The sequence below is a fragment of the Bos indicus x Bos taurus genome, chromosome 18 (assembly GCF_003369695.1).
Source record: "Bos indicus x Bos taurus breed Angus x Brahman F1 hybrid chromosome 18, Bos_hybrid_MaternalHap_v2.0, whole genome shotgun sequence".
Lineage (NCBI taxonomy): Eukaryota > Metazoa > Chordata > Mammalia > Artiodactyla > Bovidae > Bos > Bos indicus x Bos taurus.
This window is the reverse complement of record NC_040093.1, coordinates 51027644-51040269: the sequence shown is the minus strand read 5'-3', so window position 1 is coordinate 51040269 and position 12626 is coordinate 51027644. Positions and strand designations below refer to the sequence as shown.

The 12626-nt window shown below is 60.3% G+C and overlaps 3 protein-coding genes across 11 annotated transcripts in view; 2 read left to right on the top strand and 1 right to left on the bottom strand.

Moving 5' to 3' along the window:
• The window catches only part of LOC113875392 (AFG3-like protein 1), a 23859-nt gene extending 17849 nt beyond the window's left edge, over window positions 1-6010 (top strand). For 2 of the 3 annotated variants that reach the window (XM_027513717.1, XM_027513716.1), the window contains exons 12-16: window positions 260-370; window positions 1318-1433; window positions 1859-2059; window positions 2134-2328; window positions 2407-2670. In XM_027513717.1, the coding sequence (XP_027369518.1) occupies window positions 260-370; window positions 1318-1433; window positions 1859-2059; window positions 2134-2328; window positions 2407-2649 (866 nt within the window). In that variant the 3' untranslated portion in view covers window positions 2650-2670. Of the gene's footprint in view, window positions 1-259; window positions 371-1317; window positions 1434-1858; window positions 2060-2133; window positions 2329-2406 lie in introns of all 3 variants that reach the window. The other variant, XM_027513715.1, reaches the window with a different exon arrangement.
• DBNDD1 (dysbindin domain containing 1) lies at window positions 4358-12601 on the bottom strand. Of its 6 annotated transcripts, none has more exons than XM_027513735.1 (6): window positions 12099-12270; window positions 9080-9228; window positions 8594-8722; window positions 6568-6714; window positions 6259-6399; window positions 4358-5599 (listed from the first exon to the last, which is right to left on the bottom strand). In XM_027513735.1, exons 1-6 carry the CDS (start codon window positions 12236-12238, stop codon window positions 5442-5444), a joined length of 864 nt encoding a protein of 287 aa, XP_027369536.1. In that variant the 5' UTR covers window positions 12239-12270; the 3' UTR covers window positions 4358-5441. The 6 variants fall into 6 exon arrangements, with proteins under 6 accessions (XP_027369536.1, XP_027369541.1, XP_027369538.1 ...); XM_027513740.1 differs by lacking the exon at window positions 12099-12270 and adding an exon at window positions 9341-9423; XM_027513737.1 differs by lacking the exons at window positions 9080-9228; window positions 12099-12270 and adding an exon at window positions 12513-12601.
• The window catches only part of GAS8 (growth arrest specific 8), a 37328-nt gene continuing 37239 nt past the window's right edge, over window positions 12538-12626 (top strand). Inside the window, exon 1 of one of the 2 annotated variants that reach the window (XM_027513725.1) lies at window positions 12538-12626. The gene's annotated coding sequence lies outside the window, so the exon portion shown is untranslated. The other variant, XM_027513727.1, reaches the window with a different exon arrangement.

Sequence of the window (12626 nt, the reverse complement as noted above, 5' to 3'; positions counted from 1 at the left end):
CAGCAGTCGTCACACATCTTGATGAAATTACTGAAAGTCTTTGACATGTACACATTTTTAAATGGATAGATTTTATGTTAAATGAATCACATCTCAGGAAATCACTGAGCCAGAAAATTGGCTGAAAGCAGCAGTGACTGACAGAGCAGGTCCTGTTTCCTTCACGCCCTTGACCTGTTTTAGCTCTGGCTCCAGTACTGCAGAGTCCCTGTGACAGCCTGCCCTGGGCCCCTGATGGACGATTTCTTCTCCGGGTCAGGTGCTGATATTTCTAATGTTTGCAATGAAGCCGCCCTGATCGCCGCTCGCCACCTAAACCCCTCTGTCGGGGAGAAGCACTTCGAGCAGGCCATCGAGAGGGTCATTGGAGGTAAGTTGGGCCACCATGGGTGAGTTTCCACCCTGGGGCCCCAGGCTCACTTCAGGGTACTCCACCTGGGCAGCTCTCCAGACCCAGATCTGGGACGTGGGACCTGCCAGCAGCTCTCCTGCTCTTCCTGGAGCAACATTCAGAATCTCAGAGAATTGTAACCTCCAGGGTGCTGAGTCAGACCTCGGTCCGGGTGCCCACTGTGCCCTAGAGGACGGCCTGCTGGGTGCTTCCCTGGGAAGTTTGCCAGGGTCCCCAGTGCTCCCAGTGGCCAGCGTACCCAGAGAGGGTGCAGGCTTCAGCATGAGGGGTCAAGGTCTCGGAGTGCCATCCTGGGGACAGAGGTCAGGGAGGCATCCGTGTGGCCAGCAGCCATCCATGACCCCACCTCACAGCTGTGAGCACCAGCCTGTCTAGATGGCAGGTAGCCAGAGTTGCTTCGTCTACTTCACTTTGTGTTGAGGTGTGACACGTACGCAGGCATGTAGTGTCAGGAGCCCAAGGCACTTGCCACGGCTGTTTGGGGCTGTCATGGGCCATGCTGAGCTGAGCTGCCGTGAAACTGACTCACACTAGTTGTGCCTCTCCGTGCCCTGTTCTCTGCCTGTGACTGGGTGTACAGGGTGTAGAGAACGCTCCTGTCTCCCTGCTTTGGCTTCACTACCAGTTGAGCCACAGAGTAGCTAACACTGCTGCCTAAGAACAGGTCTCCCTGAGCATATGTTGCTTGCACAGGAAGTGGAATGGGGTGCGGGATGTCTGCAGAGCAGAAGGCAGCTTAGCGTCTGGTTTGCAGGGACAGACCCCTGTGGGCCTGAGCAGTGTGTGTGGAGCTGACAGGCTGCAGGTCTGCTCTGATCAGCCCCCTGAACCCTGGAGTGGGGGCTTGGTTCCCACCACTTCGCTGGCGTTCCTCCTGTGCCTCTCACCAGGAGTGTGACTTGCAGGCCTTGAGAAGAAGACACAGGTCCTGCAGCCTGGCGAGAAGATGACAGTGGCCTACCACGAGGCTGGCCATGCGGTGGTGGGCTGGTTCCTGGAACACGCAGACCCCCTGCTCAAGGTCAGTCCAGCCCCTTACACATCTCCTGTGGGTCCAGGGCCTGCTCCCACCCCGAGGGCCATGTGTGCACAGTGTGTTGCGGGTGTCAGCCCTTTGGCTTTTGAAGAGATGGAACCATCTAGAATGTGTCCTTGAAGGGTGGGTGGGAGGGCAGGGGCGGGGTGCTGGTTCCAGGAGGGGTCTGGATCTGGACACCTGACACCTGGAAGTTCCTGGTTGAACTCACCTCACTGCAAGCTTCTCCCCGAAGGCAGGCCCCTCCACAGCTTCCTGGGGACTGCGGGACAGAGGGTGTTTTTGAGTTCACCCTCAAGGTGACCCCCTGTGTGTGCTGGGGCCCAGGGTCTCCTCTCCTCCCACACTTATGGAGATGGGTGGTGGTCAGGGGCCCTGGGGATGACAGGGCGCCCTGCTGTGTCTGACAGGTGTCCATCGTCCCCCGGGGCAAGGGGCTCGGCTATGCCCAGTGTCTGCCCAGGGAGCAGTACCTGTACACACGGGAGCAGCTCTTTGACCGCATGTGTGCCATGCTGGGCGGCCGCGTGGCTGAGCAGCTGTTCTTCGGGCGGGTCACCACGGGGGCCCAGGATGACCTGAGGAAGGTCACCCAGAGCGCCTATGCCCAGGTAGAGCAGCAGCCTTGGGGGGTGGGGGGCAGGGGGCTCTGCACCGGGCTGACCCCGGCACTCGCCTCCTGCAGATTGTGCAGTTCGGGATGAGCGAGAAGCTGGGCCAGGTGTCCTTCGATCTCCCGCGGCCAGGTGAGGCGCTGGTGGAGAAACCGTTCAGCGAGGCCACGGCCCAGCTCATAGACGAGGAGGTGCGGCGGCTCATTGGTTCTGCGCATGCGCGCACCCTGGACCTGCTCACGCGCTGCCGCGAGCAGGTGGACAAGGCAAGTGGGTGGCCGGACCCCGGGCGCGGGCGGGGCTCTGCAGGCCAGGCGGCCGGCTGACAGCTGCTGGGTGTGCAGGTGGGCAGGCGGCTGCTGGAGAAGGAGGTGCTGGAGCGGGCGGACATGGTGGAGCTGCTCGGGCCGCGGCCGTTCGCCGAGAAGGTCACCTACGAGGAGCTCGTGGAGGGCACCGGCGGCCTGGAGGAGGACACGGCCCTTCCCGAGGGTCTGCAGGGCTGGCGTGGGGGGCCCACTGCAGGAGAGCCCAGCCTAGCACCTCCGCCTGGAGAGCAGCCTCTGGGACCCCAGGAAGCAAATTAAAGCACATATAACCTGAAGCAATGGCACCCCACTCCAGTACTCTTGCCTGGAAAATCCCACGGACGGAGGAGCCTGGTGGGCTGCAGTCCATGGGGTCGCTGAGAGTCGGACACGACTGAGCGACTTCACTTTCACTTTTCACTTTCACACATTGGAGAAGGAAATGGCAAGCCACTCCAGTGTTCTTGCCTGGAGAATCCCAGGGACGGGGGAGCCTGGTGGGCTGCCGTCTATGGGGTCGCATAGAGTCGGACACGACTGAAGTGACTTAGCAGCAGCAGCAGCAACCCGCAAACAGCTTTCTTCCAATCAGGGTCCTTGAAGACCATGGGCTTCCTGCTCCTTGCAGGCACCCTTCCACTGAGGGGAGCTGGGACCTGGTCACTGCAAGTGCCCTCACCTGCCTCAGGGAGAGAAGGCCCAGTTCAGAAGCCCTCACAGGTCGTGAGGTTCAGCAGAAGTGTGTAAGCCCAGAATCTAGGGAATGGCAGTTTGGGTAGTGGAAAGCTAGCTGGTCCTCACGGATGGAGCTCAGCACTCCCACAGCCTTATGGCCGGGGTGGGGGGCGGCTTAGGGGTCTGAACCTGACGGGGAGGGGTTGCCATTTTCTCAGGGTGGGGCTTTGTTGCTGGCATGTCTCTGGGAAGCTGTTCCTGGTGGCCTGGTTTTGTTAGAATCCAGAAGGTGACTCTGGACAGGACAGCCCCTGGGGGTGCAGCTAAGCTCTTGGGCTGAGGCTGGCAGTTGTCTGGTTGGACCTGGAGCGAGACTAGGGCCCGGTCCCAGGGAGCTGGGGTTAGTGGAAATGGCCCCACAGGTCCCCAGCACACAGCCAGCGGGCTGGAGTCTTCAGAGTCATGATGGTAGCAGCAGTTCCTGCCTTGAAGGGATGGGGGGACAGGCATTCTGGGCTGACAGTGAGTGAAGGGGTGCCACCCCATGTTCCCCCCTGTTGCCAGCCCAGCCCACACACAGGGCCTTGGGGATGAAATTTTCCACATCGTTTGGTATGTTTGCCTCAAAAATAGAATTTCCAACTTGGGACAAACACTTTCAACTTTGCTCTTTGTAGAACATGTATTGTTGATATTCTTGTCTCTGGGGCTTGCCCTGTATTGCAGCCTCCACCATTTAGCCTCTGTGCTGAACTGCTGGGGACCCTGCAGGGGCCTGTTCTGGGACCTTCTGATGGAGGTAGGATGCTCCCTCATCTCAGGAAAGCCCTATGTTGTCCCAAGCCTGGGGTGCTGCCCCTCCCCAGGTCCAGGGCACACCCCTGGTGATAGCGCCCCTATGTGTGGGCCCTGTCCCCTCACCCCCTCCTGTCTCCTCAACTCCCTTCATCTGGCTGAGCACCTGGGCTGAGGCCTGGCTGAGAGTGTCTGCTCAGGGAGGCTCCACCCTGTGGGAGGAATTGCCTGCTCTCTTCTACTCACAGACTGGCCCTTCCTGCTGGCTGCCTCCCCAGATCCTGCCCTGGGCTGGGAGGAGTCTTTTGGGGCTGCCTCTTCCAGCCTGGGCTTGTGGGGACAGAGCCAAATGCTAGCCCCCCATGTGTCACAGTGGAGCCCCCAGAGGCTTCAGCTGGGGGAAGACCAGAGCACAGAGCTCCTGGAGGTTCCTAGAGCAGCCAGCCCCCTGCCCCTGCCCAGCCCTCACCCCTGAACTCTAGTGTCAGCTGGAAAGGAAGACACTGGTCCGCGAGACTGAGGACAGGGTGATGTTTTAATTGCGCTTTTTCGAAACGAGGTCACGGAAGCTGCAGCAGGAAGCATGAGGGCTGGAGGGGAGACCCTGGGGTGGGCGAGGTGCGGCTGCCCTCATGGGGTCCCTTTTCCGTTAGACTCTTGGTTGTGTCTGGAAATCACCCCCGTGCAGCTGTCCTTCATGTGCAGGAGTGTTGCCCCAGTGCTGGTGCAGAGGTGACTGTTTCCTGGCAGGGTGTGCCCAGGGCTTCCACAGAGGAGCCTTTTTTCCTTCCCCAGAAATGTCTCAGTGAAGAAGGGGTCAGGACAGGTGGCCTTGGGGACAGAAAGCAGACTAGACTTGCTGTCATACTGGAAGCTGGCCCTGTCCTCAGCACATAAGCAGCATTGGGAGCAGTCAAGCCTGGCATCCCTGAATTGGGGTTCAGGGGGTGTGCCCAGGTGCCCTCATGTCCCCACCCCCTCAGACTGCTGCACCCCAGACTGGGATGCTAGCCAGGGACACAGACCTACATGTGTGTGTGCCTGTGTGTGCATGTGTGCCTGGTGGGCTGTGGGGATTGGGCAAGCTCTGCCTGCCCTGCTGTCTGAGGCCATCTTGATGGACTTGGCATTCTGCGCTTAGGAAGGTGGGTCTGGCTGATGGGGAGGGAGGAGGACTAGCAAGTTGTTGGGAGTGTCTGGTGCTGACAGTGTTCCAGGGCAGCAGCAGGGAGCAGCGGGGAATCAGAGGTGATCTGGGGGACTCACTCCCCTATCCACTCCCTGGCTGGACAGCAGACTCCTGTGAGCTGGAGTTGGGCATGGCGGTTCATCCCCTTTCACCGGCAGATCCCCACTCACCCTGGCCCCACCCAGGATTCTGGTGGCAGATGATAACACCGTTCCTGCAGACAAGTCTCCTCTCATCCCTGGGCCTTGTCCCTGATCCAGGGACCAGGAAGGAGCTGATATAAGGCCACTGGGCTGTGCTTATGCTGAAGTGCCTTGAGACCCCAGCCCAGAGCCGCAGTGGGGAGGGCGGGCAGTGTCCACGTGGCCACGGCTGTCTGGATCTGCCCCATCTCGGCCCCGGGCCAGCTGGCCTAGTCCTCCTTGGGCCTCTCCACAGTAAGAATCGTGTCCACAATGGCAGGCTGTCGCTCAGGGTCACCAAAGGGCTGCTTCTCACGGTTCTGCTCCGCCCTAGTGCGCGTCCAGGAGGGTGAGCGGAGACAGCCAGCTCGGGGCAGCGGGTGCAGGCCTGGTGGGAACGTGGGCTGGGTCAGTGTGGCGGACCAGTCACTCCTGCACCTACTGCCTGGCCTGTTTGTGCCTCCAGCATGGTGTCCGGCCACACCTGGGGCCCCCTGGTGCCAGCAATGTGTGCATATGGGTCTGGGTGCAGCCTGGGCACTGGCTTTCCTGATGCTCCCAGAAGGGTCCACATGCAGCCAAGGTTCCACCCTGGGTGTGAGCCTGGCCTGTAGCTGGTGTGGGTGGGGAGTAGGGAGGGAGGAAGGTCTCTGGGCCCCCACACTCCCAGTGGCTTGCATGCCATTTCTTTGGTCAATGGGGTCCAGTGCTTCCCTGGAACTGAGATGAGCAAACAGGTTTGGTGAATGCCACCCCTTTTGTGTTCTGCCTTATAATTAAATCTGCATAGTGAATTCTACTGGGGGGCCTGTGGCTGTGGTCTTTTGCTGGTGTTTGAAAACCGAAATTAAGGAGGGGCAGACAATTCCTTAAAGTCAGCAGAAGGGTATGTAAAGTGCAGAAGCAGTGAGTGAAATGGTGCCATGTTGACAAACATGCATTAGGAAGGAAATCATTTTCCAGACCAGGTCTTCAGGGGGCGGTGCTGGGTGGTCTCAGGCCACGGGGCCTCCCCACAACACCCTCAGAGCCCGGTGGCAATCCCACCTGCATGCGAGTCGCTGGCCACGTTCTCGTCATCCGAGTCTGCAAAGACCTCGGCCAGCTCCTGGTCAGACATGTCGGTGAGCTCTGTGAGGTCCAGTAGGTCGAAGTGCACCTCCAGGGAGGAGACGCTGCTCAGCGGCTCTGGGGGCAGAGGGGCACGTCAGTGGGCCTGGTGACGGCCAGTGTAGGGGAACAAGGTGGGGTCGACCCATTCCTGGCGCTTGCTCCCTGGGGCACAGCGGGGCCCAGAGACCCATCCCTGGTCCCAGGGGGCTTGTGGAGCATGATGGGTGGGTGGGCCGTACTTACGCCGCCTTTCCGTGACCTGCAGGAGGCCTGGTGCTGGTATTGGGATGCCCAACTCCTCCTCAGCCATGGGAGACTGGCCACTGGTCCCCGTGACAGGGACGGGGGCACTGAGGGCAGCCTGTGGCATGTCGACCTCCTTAACTAAGCCTGCAACAGAGAGGGCGTTACCTGGGAGGGGCTGGGGTCTTCACCCCCACTGCCAGGACGCAGGCTGGGAGGACCTGAGAACCTGGCCCATGGAGCTAGCCCTCAAGGCTCAGGTAGTGATGGGGGTGGTCCTGGGTCAGGAAGGACAGGGCGCTGGGGGCTTCTCTGAGGAAGCTGACTTTCCCCGGCTCCTCATTCTCTGGTTTCCAGATCCTCTGCCCTCACTACTTGAACGGGAATCACCGCTGGTCTTGCGGGGACCCTTGCTGGTTCTGTCAGAGCCCCCAAGACCCCAGTACTGTCACCTGTCTACTTTTGGTCCCACTAGGGTTTACTAAAGAAGACTATGTTGCAGCTGAAGATGAAGAAGCTATATGGTCAGCAAAAATTAGACCGGGATCTGACTGTGGCTCAGATCATGAACTCTTTATTCCAAGAAGAGTCTGGAGAGTCCTTTTGACGGCAAGGAGATCAAACCAGTCAATCCTTAAGGGAATCAGTCCTGAATATTCATTGGAAGGACTCATGCTGAAGCTCTAATACTCTGGCCACCTGACGGGAAGAACTGACTCATTTGAAAAGACCCTGATGCTGGGAAAGATTGAAGGCGGGAGGAGAAGGGGACGACAGAGGATGAGATGGTTGGATGGCATCACTGACTCGATGGACATGAGTTTGAGCAAGTTCCAGGAGTTGGTGATGGACAGGGAAGCCTGGCGTGCTGCAGTCCATGGGGTTGCAAAGAGTTGGACACAACTGAGCGACTGAACTGAGGGTCTAGTGGACGGTCATACATTTGCTTTAATCCAGCCTGGCCCCAGCTCATGTGTCTATCGTATGCTGTGTTTGAACTCAAAATAACATATTCTCATAGTGAAAGAGACCCATTCCCCACCAACCTCACAATTGGGGATGTTCCCCCAGGGATTTTTTCTGCTCAAATTTTGTTTTCATGTAACAGCTTGTCTCTGTCAGGTGAGAGCTGAGGCCCCTTGGGGATCTGCTTGGTGAGCACTGCCACTCAGAGGTGGGGCTTCCACTCCACGGAGGGCCGTGTCCATCCACAGCTCACCCATTCCTCTCTTCCAGAGTGTTCTAGTGTCCCTCCCCCCACAGCTAGGGTCCCAGTCGTCTGTCAGGCATGTGCCCTGAGGCAGCTGGACCCCTTGGCTCCCCTGAGACGCCTTTCCACAGTGACCTCCCCTCAGCTGAGGGATCCCCCAGCTGAACAGGTGCCCAGTACAGAGTGCGGAGTCCCTCCTCCATCAGCAGTGGGGCCTTGCCGACCCGGCGGGCGAGTGTGGAGAGTGGGGTGTGGACAAGGCCACGGGAGCAGCTGCCAAAGGGGATCAGGGGGGCCCAGCACCAACAGCTGCCTTTGAGGGGTGGGCCTGTGCAGCCAGCAGCCTTGACGTGCCCGGCAGGCCGCATAGGTCCACAGGGTCCTGACTGAGTGGGAAGTGGGACATGGATTTGTGACTGCAGAGCTGGCTGGGCTGCCCCAGCCTCAGAGGGCACCCCTCCCTGGGAAGCGTGACTGAGGGCAGGTGGGCCTGCTGACTGGCAGGGCCTGCCCGGCTCTGCCCCATGCTGTGTTGTCACTGGGGCCCAGGGCTGGCCCTGCCAGACGGGGCTCAGGATCTGGTTTCCACCTCGCTGCCACATCTGGCACGTGGTGTCTGAGCATCCTCAGAGGGCAGGGTTACACCCTCTGGTGGCCCAGCCCGCCCAGCCTGACAGGGGCAGCTTTCCTGAGCCTCAGAGTTCCTGCTGCAGCTTTAGGCCCAGGAAGCCCTTGGGGCCTTTGTAGGGACACAGTTCTGTTTCTTAAGAGATGGCACAGCGGCCAGATCGCCCTTCCCCAAGGGCACATGCGTGCCTGGAGTGTCCTGCTCCTCTTCTGCACATGTGGCCCATCCTGGTGGGTGAGGAGGGTGGCCTCTGTCCAGCTGGGGGCTCCGGCCAGGTGCTGCCATTTCTGTGGAGCCTCCACATGGGGCGGGTGACTCTGGGTTAAGAAGAAGAAGAGTGACAGGAGCTCCTGGTTTTCTGTGCTAGACACAAGCCCAGCAAAATGGTTTTCAGCTAATGTCACAACCAGCTACGAGGGAGGGACTGGGAGTTTTGTCCTGTAACACGGAGGGGATCAGCTTGTCACAGGCATGTTAACAGGGGCTCTGGAGCTGGAACTCTTGGTCACCACTTGCCAGCCCATGGAGGGAGGGGAAACCCTGACCTTGTGCCCACAGGGAAGCTAGGGCCTGGCCAGGCAGAAGGGGACTAGGATCAAAGGTGAAGCGGAGGCCAGGAGAAGGCCCTGAGGGAGCCTGGCTGCTCTGGGTGAGCTGGGTAGGAAAGCACCTACCTGCATGTTTATGGAATGGGACTCGGTCCAAGTGGAAAGGAGGATGTCTACAGCTTCTGAGATGGGGGCAGGGCAAGCAGATGCGCCTCCTTATAGACCTTGGGATCCAGGGGTCCCTCCAGCCCCCACAGACACAGTGGCCTGTTGTACTGATTGTAAGAAGCACATGTTATCAAATTTCGGTGTGTCTGAAACAGCACCATTTAGCTGATGGGTGTTGCAGAGCCAGTGGAATATGTTAACCGTGAATTTTTAAGTCACCTTCTGTTGACTTTTTTATTCCTTCTTCTCCCTTTGGCAGTGGTCTGCTCTTTACTTTGTAAATCCTGGTGTCCTGGCCTGTGTCAGAGCTTTGGGAAGAGGGAGGGAGCAGCGGAAGACACAACTTTGGCATCAAGGACGCTGATCTTTCAGTCGGAAGTGAAGGAAACAGGCCCTTGGTTTGGTCCCTGTGCACGGCAGGTGCACCATAAATGCTGGTTGACCGAATGAGCCCTAGACCCCACCCAGAGTTCCTAAGCAGCTGTGCTACCTGAGTCTGTCTGATACCCTCTTGATAGACCTCTAGGAAGAAGGGGCAGATTCTCCATAGGTGAGACCCCCTTTTCTTCTGGGGTGTGAAGCAGAGCAGTGACTGATCACACAGGTAGACACAGGGGCAAGGGTGCTTGCCTGTGGTCCAGAAGTAACCCCAGGGTTGCCCAGGCCAGGGCAAAGGTGAGGGGTGTTTCTAGTTCCCCAGGAAGCTCAGCATGGACCAGTAGCCCAGTGCAGGCCCCATTGAAGAAGTGCAGCCTGTGACTCCTGCAGGGGGACCTGCTGCCCTGACCTATGGAAGCACTGAGGCAGTACCTGCATGGGGAGACTGGAGCTGGGGGGCCACAGTCCTGCCCTGTCCAGGGTCCGCTGTGAACAGATATGGTAGGGTTACCCTGTGCTACGCTGCTGACCTATTTTCCAGCACATTCGTGCCAAGAACTTGGCCCAGATCTCAAGTTCCCTGCTGTGTGCCCAGGACTTTGCCCCAAGCCTGGAGGAGGGGTTCTGCACACACCCATCACAAATGAGTGAATTAATGAAGTGAATGAATGAATAGCATAAAACCAACATGGTTGCAGCAAAGGAGGTGTGGGCACCATCCCCTAAGTCGAGGGTGCCTGGTGGATGCTGTCTCAGCTCAGCCCCAGGGTTGGGCCCCAGCCCCTCTCTCAGATAGACAAGACTTGGAGGTGGGTGGGCTAGACGCTTGGTCTCCCAACAGCACGTTGCAGAGTGCACCCCCAACTCTCCCCTCCTTGCCTGTGCATTTGATATTAAATTATTGATTCATTTAGGTTTTAATTATAAAACCTTATAGAAGTAATTTCAGAAGTACTTAAGGATGAAATAATACATTTAGATTTGCCACATTAGTACTGAAGGAAGGCTGGTGGAAGTGGGTGAGCAGCTGGCCGGGGCCATGCGGGGGGCTTCCGCTTTCTGTTCTACTTCTGTATGTGCCCCTCTCTCCAGTATAAGTTCCCAGAAGTTGGCAAACTCAGAATGACAGTCACAGCCACCCACACGTGACCCCTGTGGGGTAGGTGGCTGTGGGGTAAGAAGTCTGTCTGCCGGCTTTGGCCCCAGACCCACTGTGTGCCTGCACAGAGTAGGCACCTGGTGAACACAGGTCTCTGGGGCTCCAGAACACTCCCTTCCTCATGCCTGCTGTCTGCTCTCCTGATCTGCAGGGAAGAGGGTCTGTCTCCACTGAGAGGAGTGGTCACGGAGCTCAGAGAGGTCTGGCTGCCGGCATCCCTAAGCCCTTGCTCACCAAGCCTTCCCCATCGAATCATCATAAGGCCTCACGGAAGCCCTGGGGTCCTGGTGCAGCCCACAGGAATACAAAACAAAGACAACCACACCCACTGTCCCCCACCCTCCCCAGTGTTTCTCCTGGTGCTCAGGAGGAGGGTGACAAGGGCCCCCAGAAGGTGTCTGGAACGCACCTGCTCAGCTCAGACTTCAGACAGCAGTGAGTGGACTGACTGCTTCAGGACACTTTACGGCTAGCATTTGGGTCTCCAGAGGCGGCCCTCGTGGGCTACGTGGCCCCCGGCGGATCCCTGTGTGCTCAGGGAGTGGCTCCTGGGGAGGGGACCTCCAAGAAAGCCTAGGTGTGCCTGGGGTCTGGCCTGGTGGGTGGAGGAGCCCAGCAGTTTGCATCCAACTTCCTAGGCCGACGGCACAGGAAAACCCTTCCTGAAAGGGAACGTTCCTAGAGTTTTCCTCTCACCATCGGGCCAGGGTCAGGCTAGGGCCAGACCTCCAGGGGAGAGACCCCCGAGTACATCTCCACCGTCTGGACAGCTGACAGAGGCCCTGAGGAGGGGTCACTCCGTTCACCCCTCGACTCCCAGGTGTGTGCGCTCCTGGCCGCGCCAGGGCAAGCAACCCCTGCAGGCGTGGGAGCCCCCGCAGGCCGAGCCCGGGGCATCATCCGCCTCCCTCGCTCCAAGCCCGAGCCTGAGCCTGTATCTCAGCCTGGTGCCCCGCAGCATCCCGGCTTCCGCCTCCCCGCCCAACCCCCAGAGAGGTTCCGCACGGCCGAACAAAGCAGATGCGCGGCTGAGAGCGTAGCCTCCCCCCTACGCCTTGCTGACTTGGACCCCGACTCTGGTCCCGGCACGCCCCCATCTCCCGAATCCCTCCCTGGCTCTGCTGGGAGGGGGCGCAGGACCAAATTGTGTGCCGCCCACTCAGGAGCGCGCCGGGCACCGCTGCCCCGGCCGGGAGCGCGGAGGACGAGGGGGCGGGGACGCGGTCCGTGCGCCTCTAGCCCAGCGCGGGGGCCGCTCCCGGAGGTACCCCGGCCTGCCTTCTTCAGCACGGCGGGCTTAGGCTTCCACGCTCCGGCCCGGCATAGGGGAACTCGGAGCTGCCTGCGGGTCTTGGCGGCCCTGGGGCGTGGTCGGTGAGAGGGCCGGGGGAAAGGACTGCGGGGAGGCGCAGATCTCGGGCTCAGGGGGGCCACACTCACCTCCTGGGCTGGCGCCCTCCGAGGGCTCCATGCGGCCGGTAGGGCCTGGGAGCCGCGCGCGCGGCGGCGGCGGCGTCACCCGGCCCCGGCGCCCCTGCAGCTGCGGCGGCGACTCGGCCCCGACTCCCTGCGCAGCGCATCGGGGCAGCAGCCGGGGGACCGCGGCGGCGGGGAGGAGCCCGCGGGGCGGGGCGCGCAGCTGCTCCGGGGCCGGGTCCCGCCCCCCCCCCCCCCCAGCCCGCCCGCCCGCCGTCTCCTCCTCTGCCCCCGCAGCACAGGTGCGGCCCCGCCCCGCCCTGCTCGCGCCCCCTGTCGGCCCCTGCAGACCCTTCCCCGCCGACAGCACCCCTCCTGTCCGGCTTCCCACCCGGACCTGCCCGCGGCCCCCATCCCTGGCCTGGTCCCTGCGCGCACCCTCACTCAGCAGCCGCGCCACCGTGCGGGATCATCCTCACGCATCTGTGGGACTCCAACGACGTGCCGGCGCTCCGCGGGGCATGGAGGGACGGGCACAACATCCTAGGGCCC